The 27,334-nt window shown below is 42.6% G+C and overlaps 2 protein-coding genes across 7 annotated transcripts in view; one reads left to right on the forward strand and one right to left on the reverse strand.

Moving 5' to 3' along the window:
* NME7 (NME/NM23 family member 7) overlaps positions 1-13,275 on the reverse strand; it is a 155,924-nt gene extending 142,649 nt beyond the window's left edge. For 2 of the 4 annotated variants that reach the window (XM_043538626.1, XM_037908768.2), the window contains exon 1: positions 13,161-13,275. In XM_043538626.1, the coding sequence (XP_043394561.1) occupies positions 13,161-13,163 (3 nt within the window). In that variant the 5' untranslated portion in view covers positions 13,164-13,275. Of the gene's footprint in view, positions 1-200; positions 337-13,160 lie in introns of all 4 variants that reach the window. The other 2 variants (XM_037908779.2, XM_037908788.2) reach the window with 2 other exon arrangements.
* Positions 13,267-26,310, forward strand: BLZF1 (basic leucine zipper nuclear factor 1). Of its 3 annotated transcripts, none has more exons than XM_037908741.2 (7): positions 13,267-13,415; positions 14,288-14,333; positions 17,399-17,841; positions 19,153-19,352; positions 22,168-22,296; positions 22,910-23,129; positions 24,661-26,310. In XM_037908741.2, exons 2-7 carry the CDS (start codon positions 14,312-14,314, stop codon positions 24,844-24,846), a joined length of 1,200 nt encoding a protein of 399 aa, XP_037764669.1. In that variant the 5' UTR covers positions 13,267-13,415; positions 14,288-14,311; the 3' UTR covers positions 24,847-26,310. The 3 variants fall into 3 exon arrangements, with proteins under 3 accessions (XP_037764669.1, XP_043394557.1, XP_043394558.1); XM_043538623.1 differs by lacking the exon at positions 13,267-13,415 and adding an exon at positions 13,480-14,044; XM_043538622.1 differs by lacking the exon at positions 13,267-13,415 and having other exon boundaries at positions 13,436-14,333.
* Positions 26,311-27,334: the final 1,024 nt, after the last annotated feature.

Genomic DNA, 27,334 nt, shown 5'->3' on the forward strand with positions numbered 1-27,334 from the left:
TCAGGGAAAAAAAGAAGGAAGTTAAATGGAATTACAAAAACACTATTAAACCTTACTAATCCTAATCAGCTCAAAGGCTAATTTTATTAAGATTTCTTTTTAAAATGATTTAATACATTCACTTGCCTCCTAGAACTTAAGACAGTTCATACTAGACTATTTCCCCTCTCAATTAAGGAAGGGTGTTTTCTAGTGGTTACCGGAGGGGACTGGGCAACAGAACTCTGCCATCAACTTCCTGGGTGACCTTGGGCAAGTTGCCAAGGGTTATTTTCCGAAGAACTGAGCACAGACAGCTCCACTTGAATTCAAACGGCGATTTAATGCTCAGCGCCTCTGGAAAAAAAAAAATCAGGTTATTTGTGCCTCAGTATCTCAATGTGTAAAATGGGGGTACTAATACTGACCTACTTCAGAGGGATTGTAAGGCATAATTAGTGAATATTTATGAAGTACTTGGTTTCAGAGTGGTAGTCGTGTTAGTCTGCATCAGCAAAAACAACGAGGAGTCCTTGTGGCACCTTAGAAACTAAGAAATTTATCTGGGCATAAGCTTTCATGGGCTAAAACCCACTTCATCAGATGCATGGAGTGGAAAACGCAGTAAAGAGGTATAAATACACAGCATATGAAAAGATGGGAGTTGCCTTACCAAGTGGGGGTCAGTGCTAATGAGCCAATTCAATTAAAGTAGTAGTGGGCTATTGTGAACAGTTGACAAGGTGACAAGAAAGGGGGAAAAATCACTTCTGTAGTGCTAATGAGTTCAGTGTAATCAAGGTGGCCCATTTCAAATAGTTGACAAGAAGGTGAGAGTATCAGCAGGGGGAAAATTAGTTTTTGTAGGGACCCATCCACTCCCATCTTTATTCAGGTACCACTACAGGCTGGGGACCAACTGGCTAAGCAGTTCTGCAGAAAAGGACATCGGGATTACAGTGGATGAGAAGCTGGATATGAGTCAGCAGTGTGCCCTTGTTGCCAAGAAGGTCAATGGCATACTGGGCTGTATTAGTAGGAGCATTGCCAGCAGATCGAGGGAAGTGATTATTCCCCTCTATTCGACATTGGTGAGGCCACACCTGGAGTATTGCGTCCAGTTTTGGTCCCCCCACTACAGAAGGGATGTGGACAAATTGGAGAGAGTGCAGCGGAGGGCAACGAAAATGATTAGGGGACTGGGGCACATGATTTACGCGGAACTGGGGTTATTTAGTCTGCAGAAGAGAGGAGTGAGGGGGGATTTGATAGCAGCCTTCAATTACCTGAAGGGGGGTTCCAAAGAGGATGGAGCTAGGCTGTTTTCAGTGGTGGCAGATAACAGAACAAGAAGCAATGGTCTCAAATTGCAGTGGGAGAGGTGTAGGTTGGATATTAGGAAACACTACTTCACTAGGAGGGGGGTGAAGAATTGGAATGGGTTACTTAGGGAGGTAGTGGAATCTCCATCCTTAGAGGTTTTTAAGGCCCGGCTTGACAAAGGCTTGGCTGGGATGATTTAGTTCATGTTGGTCCTGCTTTGAGCAGGGGGTTGGACTAGATGACCTCCTGAGGTCTCTTCCAACCCTAATATTCTATTATTCTAATTTGATGGTGTCCAGTTTGCAAATTAATCCAGTTCTGCAGTTTCTCGTTGGAGACTGTTTTTGAAGTTTTTTTGTTGAAGAATTGCCACTTTTAAGTCTTTTATTGAGTGTCGATGGATCCTAAGACCCTGTTGTGACCATACATAAATCCTCCCAAAGCCCTCCCTACAACCTCCTCTCTCAGGACAAGATTACCATCCTGCCTGTCACTCAGGCCCACAACCTGGGCATCATCTTTGACCCAGACCTCTCGAGAATCTCACATTAAGTCTATGTTTAAATGTTGCCAATTCTTTCTGCATAACATTTCTAAGATGCAGCCTTTCCTATCCATCCCCAACCAAAGCTTTCATCCAGCCTCTTATCGTCTTATATCTTGATTACTGTAACATCCTTCTCTCTGGCCTTGACAAATGCCATCTTACCCTGCTCATATCCACTCACAATGCTGCTCCAAAGACCATTCTCCTAGCCTAGGGGTCAGCAAGCTACAGCTCCGGAGCCGCATGCAGTTCTTTGGCTGCCCCCTTGTAGGCAGCTGTTTTTTGGGGGTTTTTTGATGGGGTGCAAGGTATAGGCTCTGGCCAGGAAGCGCTTACCACAGGCAGCTCCCGGCCAGCGGCGCAGCAGGGCTCTGGCCCCACGCCACTCCTGGAAGCTGCTGGTACATCTCTGCGTGCCCCTCGATGGGAGGGGGGGAGGGAAGGCAGCGGGTCTCCGTGCGCTGCCGCACCCGCAAACACCGCAGCCGCAGCTCCCATTGGCTGGCTCCCGTCCAATGGGAGCTGTGAGGATGGTGCTGGGGCCGGAGCCAGGGCAGCGCGCAGAGCTGCCTCGCCCCCGTCAGAGGCATGCAGAGACATGCCAGCAGCCAGCCGCTTCCGGGAGCGGCGTGGGGCCACGGCATGCAGGCAGGCAGCCTGCCTGAGCTCTGCTGCACTGCTGGCCAGGAGCTGCCTGTGGTAAGTGCCCCCCTGTCAGAGCCTGCACCTCCCACCTCCCAACCCCCTGCCCCAGATCAGAACCCCCTTCTCCACCCAAACTCCCTCCCAGACCTCGCACCCCCTCCTGTACCTTAGTCCCCTGCCCCAGCCCAGAGCCCCTTCCTGTTTATATTCAAACGTCAGAAGTCACATTAAAAAGTAGTGGTGAGTAGTAATAACTTTAATACATTCAATTATTATTAGTTGATAAATTCTAACTCTACAAGTAGCTTTGCATGTGATGTGGCTCTCGAAAGATTTTGGTCAACGACAAAAACAAAAAAATGGCTCTTCTTCTTTGAAAGGTTGCCTACTCCTGTCCTAGCCCATCCCTAGGACTGTGTTACCTCTCTCCGTGAATCTGTTCACTGGCTCCCCATTCTCTATTGCATCTAAAACAAGCTGTCTGTCTTCACTTTCCAGGCCCCCACTCCACTATCATCTTTCATTTGCTACTGAGCTCTTGCCTTCTGCCTCCAATCAGCCCACAATGCCAGCCACCTTCATCTATTTGTTAAGCGTTAAAACAAGCACCTTCATGCTTTCTCCTATGCTGCCTCATGCTTGGGAAGAGCTCCCCATAAACACAAGCAAAGCTACATGGTCCTTCTTCAACTACCTGCTTAAGACTCTGTTTAACCATGAGAGACCACTGCCCATCATGCTGACTGGTAGTGACTCCTTTCTACTCCTGTCTATATTTATCTACTGTCTCTTCTCTTATACTTTGACAGTAAGCTCTTTGGGGCAGGGGACCATCTTTTTTGTTCTGTGTTTTACAGTGCTTAGCACAACAGGGTCCTGGTCCATGACTGGGGCTTCAAGGTACTACAGAAATACAAATAATAATAATAGAAGCTGCTAGGCTGGCTCATCCTCATTGCCAGCTGTTGTTTACAAGCCTCCATGAGCTTCTTTCCAATGATAGAACTAGATACCTGTAGAAGCAGCTAGAAACAAGTTAAAAACAGAACTATTTGACCAGCATGCACTCAGTGGACCACAGCTTGAAAACTACTAGAAGGTTCTAGAAGGTTGTTGAGGAAAGATAGATTTGAGAGTAGAAATGTGTTCAAGCTGCAAAGATGGGCTCCAGAACCAAACTTCCACATAGTTTGGGGATGTTCAGATTGGGGGAATTGGTTCAGCCTAGTAATGAGAATGAAGTGATATAGAAGGGCAAAACATAATTTAATGAATACTGGCGTTAAAGTTTGGCACAGGATTGCAGCTATATATACACATTTCCAGAGACAACCCGTGTCTGTCGATCACGGGAGGCAGAGTGAGGGCAGCCGGCTTCAGCTGTATTACTGAGCATGCTCAGTTCAAGCCAAGCATTGCCTCTGCATACTTCCTCCCCAGCACACCTTTCTTCCAGGCCTTTAAAAATAAAATCCCCTGCCAGACAATCCCACACCCACCATCACCCTCTGTATGAAGCCCATCACAGAACTCATTTCCTGTCTGAGCAAGAGTCCCCACCTCTCTGAATCTCTCCCCCTGCACTCTTCAATCAATTTTCTTCCCTTATATCAATGAAACCATTACCAACTCAATTTCCATTGAATCTGTCAGGCTCACTCAAAACAAAAACCTATCACCCACAACTTAATAACACTCACCCATCCAAATCTGATCTCAGCCCCAGAGCCAAATTACCCTCCTCCCATCAAAATCACAAAACTGGAGTGCACTGAGACACAGATTTGAACGAGGCTGATGTCTCCTCTATATCATGCTAAAATAAAACCCCACATGTGCCCACCCCCAAACTCTAGGGAAGTTACGCTCTAGAACCAAGCTTTGCAGCTTTCACCCATCATTTCTAGTCTCCAACCTTTTCTTTAGAAAAAGGTTTCTCCCTTGGTTCTGATCACCAGCAACTAACTGGCCTTGTCCTCAATGGGGGCAGAGCCATGCTACCTTCAGCATAGCAAAACGGCACGATAATCCTGTTCAACAAGGTTGCACCTAGTACTGTTTTTACACAATTTCATAGTACTTGGTGGGAAGTGGATTCTTTCAAAATGAAGTGGTTAAAATTAATAGAGACAGTGTACACAGAACTCATAATATACAACTGGGCAACAGACCCATATCTTGAACAAACCTTATCAAAGCTATGTCTCTGCAAATAAAGGAGTGCCATCTAGTGTTCATAGTGGGGCTGAATGCTTCATTTAAATATTGTCAAATTAGAGGTGTTATCCAATTTCCTATTACTTTATTTAAGACATATTTAGCATGTGAGTAGTAGCAAACATTGTATAGTAAACTATACTTAGAAAAATAATGAGTTAATAGGAGAAAGTCAAAGATGAAGGCTTTATAAAGCCAACATTTAGACGTGCAATGTACACAAGCATTCTAGAAATTATAAGTGGCATGGACTGGGGTGTCCAGGCAGTCAAGTCCTCTTTACCCAGAAAACGTTTGAAACACAGGGGATGTGGTTGAGTCTTTATATCTTGTCTCCAAAAGTGCCAGTACCACATGCTTCAGAGGAAGATGCGAGAAATGATTAGTTTTGGAGTAACCAACCGATAAGGGAAATTTCTTTCTTACTCCAGGTATATAACAGTTATCATGAGTTCTGGAACAGAATGATTTTGACTTTTTGTATACATTTATCCTGTGTAATGAAAGTGTGGATGTTCTTATTATCCATATTAATATCTGCTAAGCTCCCATCCTTAATTATGTCATGTGGCCCTGAGTCCCATGTGTCAATTATAGTTCCTTTTAAAACTATTTCCTTTTGCCAGTTTTTAATTTGACACCTTTCAATTTCATTGGCTACGCCAGGACTACTGGATTTCATTCCTGCATCTTCCATGGACTTTCTGGGTTACCATGGGCAAGTCACTTAAACACTTTTACCTCAGTTTCCCCATTTAACAAACAAAAGCTTTACTGAGAGGTGCTTGTACTTCAGAAGTCACCACACAAGTTCAAAGTATTAACAACACTACCATATAAAAATAAAAACTGTTCTAAATAAAAATTATTCTAAAAGGAAGCTATTTTAAAGGTGCTAACCAGCAAGGCATCTAGGCACAAGTGTTAAAAGCACAGATGTGCCTGAACATCCTCAAGTTCTCGAGTGTTTAAAAGACAGAATTATGTATACTTAGACTTATACATGCATCCATTAAAAGGAGCGTGTATATCCCTTTTTTTTATGCTCCTTAACAGTTTTTAAACACACAATCATAACAGAAACCATTCCTGTAACCAACGTTTTGAGGCCTGCGCCCATCTCTAATTATACAACTCACAGTACACAACCCAAAGGGATCACTTTCAGTAGTGCCTTTTTTAGTACTACCATTCAAGGGACTAAAGTTAGTTTTTCTGGGAGCCATATGGAATTGCACTGTCTGTAGGTGAGGGTTATTTTATTTCCAAGTTCCTTTTAGCTGCAGGACCAATTATGTGCATATGAGTTTAAAGTTTGTAAGTATCCAGAGAGTTGATAGTCACAGTGCATAATTAGGATAACATTGCTCTTTCCCCTTTGATTTGGGGCATCCCACTCACCGGTTTTCTAAATCTTCATACCGTCCACACAACTGCTATTTATGAAGGTCTTTCATCCAAGAAAGAACACAAGCCAACCCAGTTTATACACTATACATTAAGATGGGGATAAGGAGGGATGACTAAAACAACTGAGAAGTTTTGGAGGTGGGGGGCAGCTGGGGGAAAGCAGTTGTGTAAAATATAGAAAGGATCTCAAGTCACAAAATTCCAATCAGTATATAAAAAATTGCAACCCAAACACTCCAGTACTTGTATCACTTATGCAGTGGTCACTAAAACAAAAGCACAGAATCACAGAGCCCAGTCCTGCAAATACCACTAGGTACAATGCTTATTTCCATGAGAAGGCACATTTGAACAAAAGTAGGCTAATTAAACAGAAATTTAAGTTAATACCCTCCTGAGCAGGCTCGGTTAGCAGAAATCTTTCTGTTCAGTTCTTCCAGGGTTGCGCCCTTTGTCTCACCAGCCCTTTATATCTCCTAATCAGGGTAATAAAGTCCACATGCTTAAACTGACTGGGGCAAAAATACAGCTGCCTTCCCTCAGCCCAAGCAAGCTGTGAAGGGAAGGAAGAGCTGTACCTTCTTGACCACTGTGGCCTGACCTATTTACATACCTCCTTGGGTTTTCCCTAGTGTAAATTAGAGACAGGGTGTTTCCAGTCCACAAGGATCTCCTTCAGTGAGCCCCAAAGGATTTGTACAATTCTTCAGAAATGAAAGCAGGGATAAGTCACTTTCAGCACAATGAACATAGTGTGAAAGGCTACTAGGGAGGAAGCATGTTAGGAGACTGCTTTGGAAGAGAGTTGATTTTTGTGTAAAGATAATCAGATCTTAAACAGGGAAATAAACAAGAGAGTGGATTGCTCAGGGGTTTGATAATTTCAGGGTATAGAGCAGTAATTAAAACGTTGTTAACACCTGATTGTCATTTGGTAGTCATTTGGCTTTGGCATCAGACCTTAGGTTAAAATAACTAGTCAGTCTAGACTTTGCACTGCCAATTAATAAACTCCATAAGCTTCTTTTACTTTCAGTGATGGCTCACCCAATAAATCCTGGATCTCTTTCTCTTCATAGCAACACTTGAAATGGATTTAAAGGAATAAAAATGATCTGACAAATTTATTACAAATAAGGAACTGCATCAGGAGTCAGTGCTCCCAAAAGACAACTTATAAGTGATGCAATGGTTAATACAGGATTTAACCTTAGCAGATGTCTACTTTGTCTCCTGTGATGGCAATTACTTTACCCACATCATTCAGATGAGCCATAACTTTGCATGTATTTTTTTTTTTTGAGGGTAGCAACTTCTGCAAAACTGAGCTACGATTTGGCTCATCCAGTAAGTTATTTGCACATCACACAGGGTCCTGATTTTGCCACCTTTACAGAGGCAGAGTAGTACTTTACTTGACGTGTACTGTAGTCCCATAGGGGTGGCAGTATTGACCCAAAATGAGTAATTGAAACAAGTTTTCTGTGGGTCAATCAGACAAACATAATGGGACAACATTTTTTTTGTTTGTTTGTTTGTTTTTTGCATTCCTGCACCTGTCTTTTTAACTGCATGGATGCCAAGGGCAGGAGTCTCTATCTTTGTATCAGTTTATTTTCTAATTACACAGCCCAAAAATTCCAGGATATTAGCAGCCATATCTTCTACAGAGTACAAGGCCTGTCTGCCCAAAGGGTAACTTAGCAATACTAGAGTACATTAGTTCAGCATGGACCCCAATAAACTCTCCTTGTTGTTTATCTGAAGATTTACCAGCCAATGAGCTAATTAAGGCCCACAATTATGGCATTTTCTTTGTCTGTAATGGCTTTTTTAGCATATTGCACATATCACTTTATTTTCATTTGCACTGAAATGCTGCAGACAGGAGTAGTCATGAAACCAATGAGTTAGGAAACTCCTCTTTGTGGCTCATTTAGTCACAGAGTTTTCTAACTGAGAACTGGAGGAGTCAGAGGCCACGGCTCACATATCTACACTACTGTTAGTATTGGGATCCTTCTCTGGTACATCAGTCATGCTGAGCCCACAGATGCAAACCTTGATCAGGCAACAGAAGAGCACCTTTTCTTTTCATACCTTTTTCAAGAAGCCTCTTTGAAAAAGAAAATGCCATCCTTTTAAATTACAGCTGGCTGCTCCACAACAAAAGCACACAGAGCTGAGAACAATGTTGAGTAAAGTCTATTATAGAAAAGCTGGCCCTTGTCACACAAAGAGTTTTTACAGGTTCTGTAGGATGCAAATAATCTTGACTGCTTTTAAAGATGCAAACAAATGGCCAGATCCTCAGTAGAGCTATGTCAATTTACACCATCTGGAGACTTCTGCAACAGCTGGAATTCCAAGTTTACTGTTGCTGTAACACATTGGCATCTAGCTTAAGAAATTTTCAAGATCACTGCAGTTAAAATCAAGTCAGAACTACAAGAGTAAAAAAAAAAGAAGCAAGATGATAATCAGAATGACAAGACAGTAAACTCTGACATCTCTGTGCTTTATGTCATATAGAACCAGGTTGTGATATTCAAAGGAACCTGAGGAAGCTGGCACCCAACTTCCATTGAACTTAATGAGACTACTCATAGGCTTAATATTAAGCCTGTAAGTGTTAACAGGATGGAGGGCTTGCTGTGTACTACTGGACAAGTCACTTTGCCTCTGTGTACCTCAGTTTCCTCATTTATCAAATGGGGATAATATCTGCCTACCTGAGTGTTGCAAAGATTGTTTGCAATGAACTTTGAAACTGACAAGCACTAAGAACTATTATTTTAAGGAGTAAAGAAAATGAAGGCCCCAGTCCTCCAAGTGACTGCATGCAAGCAAACTACTGCACCCAACAATAGGTCCATTGATGTCAAACGACTGTGTCACATGCAGTCACTTGCAGGATCAGGGAGTAAACCAATTGCTCCTACTGAATGGCATGCTACTGCATCTGTATTTGCTTTCTAGAGTCACACAGTGTGACAGAGACATTGTTAAAAAGACATTTATATTTTTAAGAGGCATTTAATATTCCTACCCATCCTTGTATGAGATTATATCAAAACGTATAATTTCTATTAAAAACATTTATTTAAAACAGTCAAGCAAACACCATATTCAAACCTTCTGCTGACGCACAAGACGATTCCTTTAGGGTGTTCACCACTGTACAATTTACTACAGGTGCAGATCACACATGTAGACAATGAAATCCCCCGATGTAACTGACTTACTTCTCTTTGCCACTGGATGGCAATGTTTCAAACTGTTTATTGATATTAGCTGATCTCTAAACCAATGCATTAGCATAGAAAGGTATGTATTTAAAGAATATTTCAGAGCTCCTCCACTTCCCTTTGTTCACACCAAAATTATAGGCCCAATTCTACAATTTATAAAGACACAAATCCTAATGTACTGCTAGAAAGGACTGCAGTACTGGGCCCAATATATACTCTGAATATTTTTGCATCATAAATAAAACCAGTATGAAACTGATTCAGTTAAGATTTTAATTTTCATGGTTCCACAGCGACAGTGTGATTTGTAATAGTTTCTCTTCAGGGAGTTCTATACATGTTTTAATGAATGCCATCATAATTCCTATATACAGTTTTGTTGCAGTTATGCTGGTCCCAGGATATTAGAGAGACAAGGTGGGTGAGGTAATGTCTGTTATTGGACCAACTTCTGTTGATGAGAGACAAGCTTTCGAGCTTACAGACAGCTCTTCTTCAGAAGTTGGTCCAATAAAACATATTACCTCACTCACCTTGTCTCTATCATAATTCTTAGTTTATACTGCTGTCTGGGAGCAATTCTGTAGTAAAGGGTCTGTCCGACTTTCTATGAGATTTTCAGGATATAATAATTACATTCAGGATGAATTTAGGTTTAGAGTATAAGATCTGAACGTACAGGAAGGAGCATTTTATTTTTAATTCAATATTCTTGAAACAAGCTGTTTTTAAATGAAAGTTGCCGTTATTAACATCCTTCTGATGTTCAGACAGAACATTCACTTTTTAAGCAGGACCAGGTGTATAATGAGTTACAAGGTGTACAACTGCCACTCAATTTACCTTTCTGCTAAGACACTGCATGAATTTCAAATAATGCTGATACTTTCTTAAAATGGCTATTTTCACATCATCTAGTTTCTTAGCTTGTCCTCACACTATTTCAGGACCACTGCAGGAGGAGACTATGTATTTGAGTGGCTGGTAACATACAGGACTATGAGGGACAGAAAGAATTTAAATATTCTCCTGGAAAGGGGAAAGGGTTGCGGGAGGCTTATATAAGCTTCTACCTATTTATACAGCCTTCATCACGATAGTATCTGAGCACCACACAATCATTAATGGATTTTTTGTCCTCACAACACCCCACCAAGATAGGCAAGTATTATCCCCAATTTATAGATGGGGAACTGAGGTACAGAGTAAATTGGCCCAAGGTTGCACAGGAAATCTGGTTGAGCGGGGAACTGAACCACTAGTCCAGTGTCCTATTCATTAGAACATCCCTCCTTCTACACAGTGGAGTTCTGCTCATAGAGGGATTAGGAGCTCACCACAGCAGGCACCTTCCTCAGATGCATAGCTATTAAACTCTTCTCCCACAGAGTTTAGGAGCTCAGCATGACAGACATCTCCCCTACTGTACATCTTCTAAGACTCACAAGAGTACAACTCTGCACTGGCACTGCTTAGGAGCCTCTTTCCTCCTTGTCCCCCTATACAGCACTCTGTCTCCTTCTGCCACTGCCTACCCCATGACTCCTTCATTTTAGTAGTCACCCAATTTAACAAAATTGTTTTGTAATCAATTAACATTGTCATGGAATTCAGTGCTGTTCTCCCACATAACTTGACACAAAATCTAGGGCTAATGTCGCACATAATACAAGGGCCTTGCTTATAAGCATTATGATGTAAACAGAGTAACTCTGCTTCTGGGAACAAATATGGACTGCAGTGAGAAACTGGTCTTTTGTTACAGGAAACAGTTAAAAAAAAAAAAAAACATGTTTCTTAAAAACAATGTGTGTCTACCTGATTCCACCTTACAAATAAAGGGATGCCTGGAAGCACACCACAGTCATAACAATTACAGATTGCTACAAAAGGGCGGGTTTCTATGTTGATTGATGTAACAGGACTGTTGCTGACAATTTATTTATTCATGTTTCTCCTGGGATGACCCAACAGAATTTCAACCATTTATTTGAAGATTGACAATGACTTTGATACTGAAGTGGGGAAAACTGATCCTACATTATGTTCTGCATTTTAGTTTATAAACAAAGCTTCTGACTAGGATGGGGGACCACAAGAGAAACTGGAGCTGTTTTAAGTAGGCTTTAAAGGCCAAATTATGCCCTAAGATACATAAACAGAGCTCTCATTGACATAAATAGGAATTTTGCATACATATTTGAGGACAAAATTGGGTCTAAAGTGTCTTATCAGTATCAGTCTTGTGTTCCTTTTTAGACAGTGAGATTCAGCATTTTATAATCTTCAGACACTTGTTCATCAAAGTCCCTCAAAAAGCATTCTATAGTTTTGTTTGAATTATTAAACATGCGCCAGGCACTAATGGAATCAAAGTGCAATAGTTTCTTTTTTTAATCCGTTAATTGCCTCCACCTTGGAGAGGGGGTTTGCACTGTCTCACGAGTTTCTAGTCTGTATGGAACTCCAATTACTTGTGCTTAAGGTCAGCCCTGCGTTAAAAGACCAATAAAGCATTAACAACAGGTCTACTCACAACCCCAAGAAATTTACCCAGTTAGGTACCCAATAATATTTTGCAATTTCCTAGCACCATTTATTGGACAATTTGAACATAATTTATAACCACTAATAGATTAAGCCTCACAATATCCCTGGGAGGTAGAGAAGTAAGACCAATGGAGAAATTAAGCCACAGAAGTGGATGCAATTTTGTCTAAGGTCACGGAGCAAGGTATACAGAAGGTCTGACTAGATGATCACAATGGTCTCTTCTGGCCTCAGAATCTATGAAATCCAGGATTAGCAATAGAAATAACAGATCTCAGTGGAGTTACACCAGGATTACTAACGCCATACTATTTCTTGCTTTTTCCTCTTCTTTATTTTGTGGCACACCCCATACCTTACATTTTAAAGGCTAAAATTGGGCCTCAATTACTTTGTCAACAACAGGAAAATCGGTGCTCATATTAGAGCAAGTGACACCAAACGTGCAGCAGCCACAGTTGTAGCAACAATATCAACTCTGCTGTAGAAAGGGCTGGAGCATTTTTACTACCATGCCAAGCCAGCAGCTTAAGGCTGGGACAGCTGCCTGGTGGCTGGCAATTGTTGAACTACAGGTACTAACTTTACCAGTGCAGATGCACAACACGACTCTTCTGCCTTGGAAGAGGATACTTGAGAAGTAGTAAACCAAAGCTCAAGACAGGACTTGATGCCAAGGCTCCTGATTCACCCGAGATGGTGGAAGGATGGAGACCGGGGTGGGGCCTGCCCAGCACCCACAAGCCACATGCCCCCCTGGGAGTGGTTTGCAGTGGGCTAGTTCTGCTGCCAACACCCCGCCCGGGCCCCTCACCCCGCGTCTGCAGCCAGGCCCAGAGGGAGAAAGGGGCTGGGCCACAGGGTCCGCGGTCTGAGGCCAGCGCGTCCTTCTGCATTGGGTTTGTACAGCACCTAGCACCACGGGGCCGGGGACCGCTGCTGGACGTTACGACAAGAGAGGATGCGCCAAAAACGAGAACAGCCCCCGGCCGCTGCGGGAGCCGCAGGGCACGCGCTGACCAGCCGGCCCGTTACAGGCGGCCCGGCCGCTCCCCAGAGCGGAGACACCCCCCGCCCAGCCCAGCCGTGCCAGGGAGCGGAGCGGGACCGCAGGGGCAGAGGACTCCCCCCCGCCCCACCTCCGCTCCATGGGGTCGGGGCGGTCCAGGCTACAGGAAGAAGCGGGGAGGGGGGTGTTGTAACGTCCATCCCAAGAAGAGCCACCGCCCCCCACTCACCATGGTACCGTCCCCTCCGCTCCCGACCTCGGGTGCAGCTGCCTACAGCGTAAACTCAGCGAGACGCCTCCGCTGCCCAAGCCGCTTCCTGGCAACCGAAGCTCCACCCCCGCGCGTAACCCGGAAGTGCCTCGGAAGAGGTGGCGGAAGTGGCGGAGGGGAGGGGCGGGGAGGGAGCGTCAGTTGCTGGGAGGGGAGGGGGCTCGAGAAGCGCTTTCTGCGGGCTGACAGGCAGACCCGGCGCGTGGCGGCCCGGTGAGTGTGTCACGCACCCTCGCGGGGAGGGCGGGGCCGGTCGCTCTGCGTCTTGCGGGCTCGACGTCGTCCGAGCGGCCCCTGGGTGACGCCGCCGCCGGGGACCCTGCGCGCGGGGCTTGTTTTTAGCCCGCCGCCCGGCCGGGGCGTCGCTGGGGGTTCCCGGCTCTGGGCCCGGGACTCGCGGCCCCGCGGGAGGGGCGCAGTTACCGGCGGGGACGGCTCCAGGACCTCAGTGCTGCCGGAGTCCGACACGCCCCCTCCTTCCCCCCCCTCCCCTCCCCTCCCCTCCGGGGCTCGGCCTCGCGCGCCCCCTCCCCTCCGGTGTTCCCCGCCTGTCGAGCGTGGGCGTGATGTGCTGGCGGGGGCGGCCGGTGTTCCGGGAGACTTAATCACGTGACACAAATCTTTGCCGCTTGGCGACTCCAGGCCAAACCTGGAGGGTTGGCAGCTCTCATACCGGCCTGTGTCCAGCTGCTGCCGGGAGAGGGGACTTTGGCCCAGGCCTGGCCCCACCCCTCTCCCCCGGGCAGTGCCTGTCGCATCTCTGCGGGGCTTCCGGAGCAAACAGTGTCAAAAAGAAAAACAAGCTGCCTCATAACTGAGCGTAGGGGCGGCCTTCTGATCAGGTTATTGGTGTTATTGAGAGGGTGATAGCTCCCAAAATGTGCTAGGCCTTTCCAGACACAGAGCGCTCGGGTCCTGTCCAGAAGAGCAGGGCAGTGGAGTTACTGCTCCATGTCACAGAGAGACAAAATAAAGAGTTCCGAAGAAACATCAGCAAAATTAGCAGGCACATTTTAAAGTACTAATTATTGTTTCACCCTGAGTGTTTAACTTTTTTAAATTTGGTCGTCCTCTCTCCCATACAGCTGCATCAGCCAAAGGAAAAAAAAATGACATCTCTAGGGAAGAAAAGTAAGTACTCTTCCTTTACTCAAAAATATCTACATTCTGGTAATTCTGTATGTACTTTAGAGGTGTTTAATTACAGAACAGAGCTACAGTGTATGTTAGATGTTATAGTGTATCTCAGGGGGGAAAGGTTGTGGGAATCTTTGTTGTTGCAGTGAAAAGCAGAGATACAGTAAAGAGCCTGGGTGGAAGTGGTAATGAAATGTTTTCTTTTACCTTTGGATCCCTAGTTCAGATCAGGCCAGGGCAGTAACAACTGAAAGTTATTACCCTTTGATGGCTTTTTGGTGCCCTGAGATGATGATCTTCATCTAGTTCCTAGCAGATAGGTGTCTAGCATTTACTTGGCTCTCTTGTTTTTATTACAGTAGAATAACGAATTAAGCATTAAGACCCCACTTCTGCAAACAGACCTGCACAAGTAGACTTTTGTGTTGGCATAAATCAATTTACAGGCAAAGTACCTAAATCTGCAAAAACTAGGAAATTCAAAATTAAGGATTCTTACTCTGTCCTTATGTCACACTGTAGTGGTGAGGCACAGCAAAATGTATATGGTCTGTTCTTGGACCTGCCTATTGTGCAACAATGGTAAGAAGTCAAACTCTTTTGCACCTTAATGGACATGGTTTGCTGGGAATACTCTAAATCCCTAAGAATTTTATTCTCTGAAGATATTTTTTTTCTTAGTCCCTCCTTTTCTCAGTGTTGGTTTAGGCAGGCATTAATAACCAGGGAGAGATTAGCATTGGAGAGGAAGAACACAACAGATCCTGTTTTACTAACTGTGTGAGGCAAAGGATACCGGTTCAGTTATTGTTTTACAGTAGCAAGAAATCAATTTTCTATCAAACAGATTTTTTGACTAGATTTGAAAAAAACTAAATTCTAAAAAGCTCTTCTCTATTATCTGTTAACTAGCTGAGCTCTTGAGTTATTTCTGGGTTTACATATGTGACAGATATGGCAATTTCCTGCAATATCTTTGGGAGATCTTACTGTATTAAATTTATGTATCATTGTGGGCCAAGGATTGTATGTAATTCCATGGGGGCGGGTGACCACAGCTCCTCCAGGAATTAAGAAGGGGGGTGTATGGTGCTGGGGGGGGGGGGCGTTTATTAGGCAAATTCATTGAGGTTGTAACACTGCCAGAGACATACCACCACCTGGAGAGGTTCACATATGCTGGTTCAAACTGGATTCTCCAGAGACCAACAGACAAAGAAAGGTCCTATGGATAAATAGCCTGAGTTTAAACTGACTCAGGGCCTTCTTTCTGATCCAGCAAATGGACAGGACCTTCTGTCCAAGGGAGGCCTGGGAAGGTTGGAAGGACTTTGGCCAACTGAGGCCCTATAAAACAAATGGGTGACCTACACCTCTACCCCGATACAACGCGGTCCAATATAATGCAGTAAAGCAGCACTCTGAGGAGCGGGGCTGCTTTACCTCGTTATATCTGAATTCATGTTACTACAAGCGGTTCCTCTGTGCCCCCTGCCCCAACTCACCTCCGCCTCCTCCCATGAGTGTGCTGCCGCTCCGCTTCTCCCCCTGCCCTCCCTCCCAGGCTTGCCACGCCAAACAGCTGTTTCGCAGCAAGCCTTGGAGGGAGAGAGGGAGGGGGGAGAAGCGAAGCAGCGGCAGCACGCTCAGGGGAGGAGGCGGAGGCAGAGTGGAGGTGAGCTGCAGCGGGGAGTGGTTCCTCTCCCTACCCTGCTATAACACGGTCTCACCTATAAGACGGTAAGATTTTTTGGTTCCTGAGGACCGTGTTATATCACACTAGAGGTGTAGTAAGCTTTTAGCATGCATACAGGAACTCATTGTTTTTTACTGCATTGCTTTTATCTTAGGAATAAATGTGCTTGCTTATAAAAGGCTGTATGGTAACTTTTAACTGCTGGCAATTAAACTGCTCATAAGCTTTCAGAGAGAAAGCAATGCACAGATGCTGGCCTGCTTAGGCAGGTCTGACTTGCTGGGAATACCATAGTGTAGGCAGAGAACTGTGAGCCTGGAAAAATCTTGGTCAGAAGGGAGAGAAACACAGGTTTTCACCCAACAGAGGTAATGTTTGAGAGGTGGAAGCCTAAAAGTGGGTGCCCTTGGTGGACAAGGGAGAGGGTGCAGTTCCTCTGAAGTGTGACAACATAAATTGGGTCATATGATATAAAGATCAAACATCAGTCTTCGGTGTCCTGAAGCATCTTTCACCAATTTAGAATCATACACGTTAGAAATGGAAAATATCATTGAAGATCAACCATTCCATGTCTCTGCAGTGTGGTAGTACTTGAAGTTCTTGTTTTCTAGGCTGGAAGTCTGACACAGTGAAAATTTTACAACCAGTTTAGGGTTGTGTACAGTTTAATAAAATCCAGCATCAACAGAAATTTTTATTAAACATTGCTCTGCAGTGTTGGAAACCCAAACGTGCCAGCACTATGGGGAGAGGAGTACGGGAGAAACAGGAAGTGATAAGTTAATTCCTCTTTCCATTCTCCCCCCACACTCACTTTAGACAATGAAGTAAAACAGCACAAATAGTGAAAAGTAAATTTTTTTTTCTAAATTTTTCCAAGATTTACAGCTAAGTTATTACTAGACACAGTTAAGGGGGAAAAAAACTTGTGAATGTATTATACTGACAGTATCTCTTTAAAGTTGTTGTGAAGCAATCTAATGCTTTTCAACGGTGAAGGAGTGAAATCGTCTTGGCTTTGAATTCAAAGTTCAGTGGCTAATGTAGTGAGTTCATATAGATTTTCTGCAAAGTGGCTGCTGTTGACCTTTTTATCTATATAGTCTTGTTTGTGCAATGCGCATGTAAATATAAATGAAACTAGATGGCAGGGTTTTGTATTACTGACCTTACTGATATGAGTAGGTGCTCTCTTTCCCTTCTGAATCCTAACTGAATCAATGCCCCAGCACTATGCTGCTTTGCAGCTGCATTGTAAAACCAAGGTCCTTCCAGAGTTGTTGCCATGCTCTTTGAATTTCTGTAACTCTCAATGGCGTAATAAAATAAATATATTATCTTCCCATTGTCTCCAAATTAGCCGACTGTGCCTCGTCACCCATCCGTGGACCTGGAGATGGCATGGAAACTGAGCAGCCACCTAAAACTGTGGAAGTAATTGCTGGAGCCCACAATGCAAGTCGTCATGCCCATCACAGTCCACACAAGAAAGCTATCTCTTCCCTGAGTCCCGGAGTTCTCCAACTCGGGAAAATACATAGTGATAAGTCAGTGGAGATTGAAGCTGTTCGAATACTGGTTCCCAAAGCTGCTATAACTCATGTTGTTCCTACCAAAAATGCTAAGGTGTCTAAATCCCTGGGACACCATAAAGGAGAGGATTTCAGCCAGTCAGATGGAGTCATAGAACCCAAGAAAGAGCTGTTGGATCTAAAAAATGCAGTAGAAAAGCTCAAGAATTCAGAAAGGAGATTGCTACAGGATAAAGAAGGTCTTTCCAACCAGTTACGTGTACAGACAGAGGTAAGACATTGAGGATTGTTCTTGTGACAATAGATTTGTAACTATATTTTGTTTGGGAAGCCTGAGGAGACCAGTATGATGGTATAGTCTGACCTTCCGCACAAGGCAGGCCAGAGAAGCTTGCCAAGTAATCTCTGCATCAAACCCATAACTTCTTGAGCTATAGAATATATCTTAATCATGTGGCACAGCAAATTCCTAGCAAGCAGGTATGGTTTTACAGTAGTCTGTGTCACTACTGTCTTAGGGCTCCCTTAGTAAATTAGTATAATGAAAGACCCTTTTGAAATTACATGTATGAAAGGGAACAACTGTAGGAATCCCTACTCTGAACTGGAAATCTACCATGAGATCTGGCAAACTTAAATATCCAGTTGTGATTTAAAGAGTTCAAATAATGGAGAATCCACCACTTCCCTAGGTAAATTGTTCCACTAGTTAGTTACTCACTCAAAAATATTTACCTTTTTCTGAATTTGTCTAGCTTTATCTTCCAACCATTTGTTCTCTAAAACCCACTACATTTTGTTTCTGCTGTTTTAGACAGCAGAAACATTCATTATTTTAAAAATGTAATCAAAGGGCATCTTTTTGATATCATTAACAAAGATGGCGGGAGCATGCAAATATAGAAAAATTGGCCCGCTGCACTGTATAAAGTACTCTGCAGAGAGCAACACCATAAACTCAGTTACAAAAATAATTTTTCCCTACTGAACATAGAAATTGCTATACAGAGAGTACCAGTGGTCTACCTAGTCTAGTATCCTTTCTAACACAATGGCCTGATGCATCTACCAGATGCTTCAGAGGAAGGTGGAAGAAGCCCCAGAGTGGTGACTATCAAATAAATCACCCATAGGGCAAGTTTCTTCATACCCCCTTTTAGTTAGTGGTTGGGTTATGCCCTGGCACGGATGAGTGCATGTCCTACCTAATATAAACTGCAGATCTAAATGGCTACTCCTCCTGTAAATTAAGCCTGCATTCTTCTCTCTGTAGTAGATGAATGTGCTTATTCTTTCAGACATCAGTTATACAGGCTTATTTAAGCAATTACAGTTATAGCAAATAAGTTGCATGTCTTGACCACTTTAGTAAACATGAGGCTTAAATCACTTGGCCTTCAAATTCCCAAAAGGACATGTATCTGCCCTAGTTGCAGTTCTTAAAGTGTCTTGTAATTATTCCATACAAAAGCCTGGCATATTGGGAAATCAGTCTGAAGCTTTGTTAGCTAATGTGCTGTCTAGAAGCACACTGATTAGAAATATGACTTATGCTAGCTGTTCTACCCTTGGCCTATTCTAGGTGAATCGAGAGCTGAAGAAGTTACTTATTGCTTCTGTTGGGGATGACCTGCAATATCACTTTGAACGCATGGCTCGTGAGAAAAATCAGTTGATCCTAGAAAATGAGGCCCTAGGCCGGAATACATCTCAGCTGTCTGAACAGTTAGAGCGGATGTCTATACAGTGTGATGTGTGGCGCAGCAAATTCCTAGCAAGCAGGTATGGTTTTACAGTAGTCTGTGTCACTATTGTCTCAGGGCTCCCTTAGTAAATTAGTATAATGAAAGACCCTTTTGAAATTACATATATGCAAGGGAACAGCTGTAGGAATACCTACTCTGAACTGGAAATCTACTGTGAGATCTGCAAAACTTAAACGACCACAGCCCTGCTTTCTTAAGTTTCCAGCCACTGTCTGTATAGTTTTGAATAATTATTCATCCCTATATACACTTGTGTATCTTCAGTGTCCTCACCTAAAATTGTAATACCATAAACTTTACATTTTATTTTTTTAGCTGTGCATATGACAAGCTGAAAAGGGGTTCGTGCTGCTAGTAAATCAGGGTTCCGATTTATATGAAGATAACATTTATTGGGACAGAAAAGGATTAAAAGAAGATAGTTTGCTGAGCTTCTGAGCATGGTGCAGGGCACCTTTTATCTGTCAAGCGTTTGTAATGGACCATTGCTGGAGAGGGTGTGTGTTTGTTTTTAGACTGGGTTGACACTCCAGTGAAGGGGAGGCTTAGTGTTATCTATTTTGGAGATTTTAATTAAGATATGTTGCTTTTTACTTGTCAAGATCCCAGATGTACAGTAAAATACACAGGAGCAGGTCTGTTGAATACAATTTTCACAAATGGAATTTAGACTTAAGAATAGAGTAGACAGAGGATCTGTGGCATACCAGGTATGACCAAATTAAAGGCTTTACAAATGCCGTGCTCTAGGATTTATATTTAATCTACTATTGAATGCAGAATATATATGACTAAACACAAGTTGGCTACATTTAACAAAGCACATTCAACAGAGACTCAGGATCAGCGATGGAATATAGAGCCTTTTACCTGAGGTTGCCAGTCTGAATCCAGCTCAGGTCATTAGTAACTGAAAGGTGTTACTATAAATTTAGGTGGTGGGGACCTATGTACCATGATTTCCATATTCTTAATTCAGTTATGTCTGAGGGATTAGAGACAATCTCTTTCCTCTAAATTGGTAGTTGGGAGTGTCCAAAAGTGGTTGGGATCTGATAGCTATTAGTATGTTTCTAAGGGATCTGTGTCTAGATCATCCAGTCACACCTTTGTTAGTCTCAGCAGAGAGGCAACTAAATAAATGAGCAAGAAACTGAATGCACCTGATATCCCCCTTGATTTATTTCCCAGAGATGACTTCCCCTAGGCCATGCTTGAGGCATATTAGTGAGGCAGCCTGTGCAGTCGCTGCTCCTTGCTTTACCTGCTCTTTGGTAAAAGAAGACTTTATTCTCCAGTGCTGTTACTTATGACATTTGTCAACAGCATTAACTTGTCCCAAAACACATTTTTTAAAAAAATTTTAATAGATACTTTTTAATCAAACAACACACACTGGGCGTTTTGAGACTGAGTTTAAACAATCACTTACTATGAATCTGCACATTCTGTATTAGAGACATGTAAGAGGCTCGAGGGTTGTGCCCAACAAATAGAAACTAAAAATAATCTGCACTGGCTAACACAAGAATCCCTCTTCCTGGATTGCATTTATTCAGAGTGGTCTGTAACAAATTCTAATAAAATAAAGTCTCAGCTCCCGGAAATGCCCTTTTTTCAAGCAACAATCAAATGTATATCCAACTCAAAATAACAAGTGAATTTATGCAACAACAAAAAGGTCCAAAAAAAATCACTTAATTTAGCCTTTGGGATTCACTCAGGGAGCATTTTCCATGGTGCCTTCCATAGCTTCCCCCCCCCCCCCCAAAAATCTCTTTCTAGATTATTATAGAGCATAGATAATAAAACAAAATTCAATGCCACTATATAAATCCATGGTGCTCCTACTCGAATAGTGTTTGTCGTTCTGGTCGCTCTATGTAAAAAAAAAAATATATTAGAATTGGAAAAGGTGCAGAGAAGGGCAATAAAAATGATTAGGGGGATGGAACAACTTCCATACAAGAAGAGATCCAAAAAGTTGGCACTGTTCAGCTTAGAAGAGAGGACTAAGGCAGATATGATAGGTCTATAAAATTGTGGATGGTGTGGAGAAAGTGAATAAGGAAGTGTTATTTACCCCTTCACATAATACAACCACCAAGGGGCACCCAATGAATTTAATAGGCAGCAAGCATTGTTAAAACAAACCAAAGCAAGTATTTCTTCACACAACACGCAGTCAGCCAGTGGAATTTGTTGCCATGGGATGTTGTGAAGGCCCAAAGTATAAATGTGTTTAAAAAAAAAAATTAGATAAATTCCTGGAGTATAAGTCCATCAATGGATATTAGCCAATAGGGTCAGGGATGCAAAAGTGTGTCCCTCAACCTCCAATTGCTGGAATCACCCAGCACTGGGCACTCTCAGACAGGATATTGGGCTAGATGGACCATTGGTTTGACTCAGTATGACCATTCTTATCTTCATCTCCTCTTCCTGACTAAGCCCTGGTAAGAAAACAACTGCATTTCTTGATCCCACAGTTGAGAGTAGAGGGAAGGAAGCAACTGTGCCTTGCTGATGGTCCTTTTTTCTGATATTTGTGTTGGTTTGATCCTTACAACCTTGCTCATATCATCTAGTGTGCCATGTGGCTTCCCCTATGAGCCCCAAAAGGCCTCCTTATTACAAAACATTTCCTATTCCTAGTTTAAAAAAAATAAAAGCCAGGTATGCATCAGTTTTAATTGACTGCTCTTAATCCTTGAAATATTTGATCTGCTAAAACTATATCTGCAACAGAACCAAAAGTGAAGACTAACTCTTGGATTTCTAAATTGCCTGTTAAAAGTAGCTGATTTATTTGGGGATTTCCTCTTTTGCAGAGTCATGGCTGATGAGCTAACCAATGCCAGAGCAATTCTTCAGCGCCAAACCCGGGATGCACAGAGTGCAATTCAGGATCTGTTGAGTGAACGTGACCAGTTCCGTCAAGAAATGATTGATACACAGAAGTATGATTACTCTTTACATTCTTTTTGTTTTCCTGCCCTAAATGTTCTGTGCATTTTTTATTACTGTGGTCTCAGTTAGGTAGTCTTCTGACCTAGAATCAATTCTCAACACTATTCCTGGTAGATAAGTATTTACAAAAACCATTGTTGTGATTGCTATGCATGGAGCCCTTTTGTTGCTATGCATGGAGCCCTGTCTCTCAGCAGAAGGGTTGAGGATTGAAGGAACCATCAGCTGAACTTCACACTTCACCCAAAAGAGTTGTTAGCCCTAGGTGAGGGTTCGAGATTTATCGGTCAGCAAAAGATAATGTAGGGGACCGCAGTCTTCCTGACTGAGTCCACCACTTGTCACCAAATACTCTAATCATGATGGGCTCCTCAAGCCTTGTATTTTATTATTGTGCTACAGTCTGGTGAATGGCCATGTGTCCTAATCTTGTTTCAATATTTAATTCTTATTTGTATATTTCCTTGAATGTTTTTATATCCCTTGTCTGATTTGAATCGTAAGTTCCTTGGGGCAAGATGACCTATTTGTACAGCACCATGCACATTGATTGCACTGTATAATTTACTCATTACTATAACAATTCAATTTTCCCCTGAACAGATTGTTAGAAGAGCTGCTGGTTTCTCTACAGTGGGGGAGGCAGCAGACTTATTATCCTAGTGCTCAACCCCACACTACAGCAGAGCTAGCAGCAGTGAACCATAAACTGGCTAAAGCAGTGAGCTCCCACCTTCTTGGAAATGTTGGCACTAACACTCCAAAAAAGGCTTCCCCACCAACAGAGTTCTGCAACACTCCTGCTGAGAAAATGGCTGAAATGGTAAAACCCTTACTATTGCTCCCAGTTTGTGCCACTATCAGCGCTGCATAGGTGCAGCTTCCAGTTCACTTCCAGGAAAGGCAACTTTCTGGTGCATGAGAACTAATTACAATCTAGAGTGAGAGTAAAGTGCATGGGCAATAGAGAGCTTTTTCGGTACATCTGATCTAAAAGACTATTCCCTAAGCAAATATTTAAAAACTGGAAAAACTCACGTCCCCACACTTTCCCCAGAGCACCAGAGGTAGCCTACACCACCACTGTATATCTGTTCAGTAGCACCCCTTAGTATAGTGTCTAATCTCTGTACCACTTATTTAGAGCTGCACGGTGATCATGCATAGAGGACTCTGTTCTTTGTCTTCCTCATGTTCCAGGAAACTGCAGTAAGATTTTTTTTTCTCCCTCCTTTTCTCTTAGACTTTGGCTATAATAGATTTTTTTTCCCCCAGTATATAGTCTGGACTTGAGACTGTATCCCTGCCAGCTATAATTTTGGGGCATACCTGAAGACTGGGGATTCAATTTCAAAATAAATGGCTTTATATTAGGGCAAGGAGATTAGAACATTAAGACTGAAACAAATGACCTAATAAATGGTCAGTACAGTAGAGTTTTAATGAAGATGTAGATGAGCGAATTCTCCAGAGACAATGAGCAGCTGGGCTGGAATAACCAGCAGGAAGACTTTAAAGGGAAAGTACTACTTCCCTGCCCAGCCTACCTGCTGCACTCCAGAAGTGATTGGGACAACATTTAATTTTAGGCTAGGGAACTAACCAGGGAGCCTCAACTTGAGAAGTAGGAGGGAGAGGGGAAAGGATGAGGAAGACAAGGGAGGTGGGACAGGGAGGCAAAATCCATACCATTTTCAAAGCAAGCTTCCCCCCCTCCAAAAAAAAAATCCAATTACTGTAAGTACAGGCGGAAGGAAAATTGGGGAAGATAATAAAAGTAGTAGAGAAAGTATTTAACCTTTCCCTTTAGTGTTTGATCATCATTGTAGTATGAACCATTTCTATAGAAGTATCCCATGCATAAAACTGCCCCAAAATACTTATTTTAAAACTAAGCTATCCTCCACTAGAACTGAACCACCCCTGGGAGTGTACTAGGTGCCTATCAGTACGCTTATCAAGCAGCTGAAGGCACAAAGCACTGTGCACATAGTGGTGGCATATTGCTGGACTCAAGCATGTTTGCAAATATCTTTGATTAGTTCAGAGGTCACTTTTTTCTGAACCTCTAATCTTCCCTTTTTGTAATGAATTTAATTATAGCCTTTTAAAAAAAATTACTTTAGTTCTGATGAAGGGATTCCAAATTTGTGAATCTATATTCATTGCAATATGAAGTTACTCAATGTTAAGAATTACAGTTCAAGGTAAAAACTGACCAAGGTATGAGGATTGATAAAATTTACCATTCACCTCAACAGCAGCCACCAATTGTATGTAAATTCAAGTTAGGGATAAAGCATCTTGGATTAAATAAAATCCAGTTCATGTCTGATACTAAAGTTCTCTTTTAGGTGCTGCGAGTGTTGGATCCAGTTGCCTGTACTGAAGCATCACCAGAAGTTCCCTTTTCTGAGCCTTCCCCACCCTCCTTCCTTTCTACAAAGAAGAACATTGGTCGGTTTCACCCATACACCAGATATGAAAATATAACTTTCAACTGCTGCAATCATTGCCAGGGAGAACTGATAGCCCTTTAAAATCATTGTGCTGAAGACAAAAAGCCAGTGTGTCTGTAGATATGCTAACTTTTTGCTGAATGACACTAGTGATTTATCCATTTGGATTTCCTTCTTTGCTATTATCTTCCTGGGGGTTTGTTACGCTAGAAACAATGTACTTTTTACTTCCTATACCTCTCATGCTTAGGGACCATCTACAATCTGTGGTGAGATCATAGCTTCTACAAGGCTGGAATATGGTTAATGCTCCCATCTACAAGGGCAAGACCAAAATGTTACAACATAAATTTACACAATTTATAGTGTAAATAGCTCCTTAGATATGTAGGATTTGTAATAATATTATGAAACCTTAATGGATTTCTGCTCAGGGGAAGACAAAACCATGAAACTATTTAGGAACATAGACAAGTGATGCATCCACTTGAAACCTCTGAATAGTGCTTCCTTTAAAAGGGAGTTGAAATAAATGCTAAAGTGAGAAAGGTTGATTTATTATTTAAGTATTTTCATTTTAAAAAGGGCAATAGAAAGCACAATCATTTCTATGTGGTTTAATTTTTCTGTGTAGTGTTACTCAGTTTGCTGTGGTGCTATGGTCAAGTATTTATAGTCCTAATTAAGTTAAAGGATCAGATGCAATTAACATTGTGGGTCTTCAAGTTCAGAAGGGGGCAGCAGGGCCCTTACCTTGATGGAAAAGGGTAGAGAAGCCTCTTTAAGAAGAAACTTGAATGAAATTGAAAGGTGTTGGTGCTGAATGGAGTATGGAACCTAATGTGCATGACAGTTATTTCTGTGTGTACATGAGGTTGAAACAAGTGGATTAGAAGCATTTTAACTCCTAGAACCAAGCTGCTGCCTAGCTGATGCAGCAAAGATTGATGTAGCTCCTTTAGTGCATAGTTTTAAAAACAAACTTACCCTATGCTTAGAGGCAAGATACTACACATGAAAATCTTTCATAGGTATTATACCCGTGGAAGGGCCTGCATCATCAAATACTATGTATGCATAAGTAGTGACAGAGCATACTATATTTTTACTCATCTGGCTTTATTAGGTTAATGAGACAAATTCAAAGTATGTACTAGTAACCAGCCTGCCGAATACAGCCCAAGAAGACAGCTTGCAGGGTTCTTCTCTGCTTGCTTATTTACAAGTTAGACAGGATATGAGTCTTCTACCATATGTTAGTGAGCTTTTGAGCTCTTTTTGAACAAAAGTCATTCATAGAAAAATCATGCTGGTATCTTGCAGCACACCAGTATCCTGCCACCCCCAACAGACACAGTATGCATAGCCATGCTATGTAATTAAGGAAAAGGTCTCTAAACCAGTCACTAACACTTTTTTTGGTAAATCTAGTACTGTATACCAGGTATAAAAGGCATAAGTTTTTTGACTGTTACTCTTGGCCATGCTTTGGCCTCTGCAATTAATATGTTACAATAAACATTCTCTACCTACTTTTATCATGAATGAAGGTTTGGATTTTGTATACTTGTGACAGTCTTTGATTCCACACATTCTTTGCAGAATCTAAGGGCAAGTCTACACTACAGCCAGGACTGACGCTCTGAGATCGATCCAGCAGCAGTCAATTTAGCAGGTCTAGTAAAGACCAACCAAACTGAGTGCAGATCGCTTTACAGTTGACCCCTGTACTCCACTCCCAATGAGAAGAGTAAGGTAAGTCGACAGGAGATTTTCTCCCGTAGACCCTGGGTAACTTGACCTAAGGTACGTAGACTCCAGCTACATTATTCATGTAGCTGGAGTTGTGTAGAGTAGGTCAACTTACCGCGGTAGTGTGGACATAGCGTAAGAAATAAAAGATTGAACTCTGCAGGAGTTACAAGAAAGCTAACTGATGGGCATTAGCTTTTGTGCCCTGGTGAACCTCATGGGGATAGAAATTCCTCTCTCCGCCCCTTGCAGATTGGGAAAACACTCAAACAGATATTAATTTGTCAGCGTATCGCAGTGGGGAGAATAAACAAAGGTTGGTCACTTGTAACCAGAGTTCAAGATGACCTCTGCACAGTCACACTTTTGTGATGTGCCAGTGGTGCAGCTTAGAACAGCAGAACCTTCTAATAGCAGTGCCCATTCAAATGCTCTTATGCCCTGTTCTCCTCCCCGCAATAAAAAGGAAGCATGGCATGCAGACTGCCTCAGTTCCTTCCACTAGCTCCTCAGGTCCAAGTCTGTCACTAATACTGAGAAGGAAGGGAACGTGGACAGGGAGTATGAATTACCTTTGTGAAAGGAGGCTCTAGTTCTATCACTATGGCATTTTTCACCATCATTAAACGAACTGTTAGATTCTTTAACTCTTCCCCTACCACTCAAACAATTTTAAAGCTGCATAAGTCAGTTACACTTTGAAGCCTCGCATTTTAAGCAGGAAAAGAATAAGCCTAACTTTTTTCCCAGTGGAATAATCAACTCCCATTAAGTCTTAGCTAGTATAGCAAATTAAATGGTGCTTTAGGAACTTTTC

This window comes from Chelonia mydas, chromosome 1, assembly GCF_015237465.2.
Source record: "Chelonia mydas isolate rCheMyd1 chromosome 1, rCheMyd1.pri.v2, whole genome shotgun sequence".
NCBI lineage: Eukaryota > Metazoa > Chordata > Testudines > Cheloniidae > Chelonia > Chelonia mydas.

Coding starts and splice junctions, on each gene's coding strand:
- BLZF1 (XM_037908741.2), top strand. CDS start 14,312: ATGACATCTCTAGGGAAGAAAA. Junction 14,334..17,398: donor GACATCTCTAGGGAAGAAAA/GTAAGTACTCTT, acceptor TCTCCAAATTAG/CCGACTGTGCCTCGTCACCC. Junction 17,842..19,152: donor AGTTACGTGTACAGACAGAG/GTAAGACATTGA, acceptor GGCCTATTCTAG/GTGAATCGAGAGCTGAAGAA.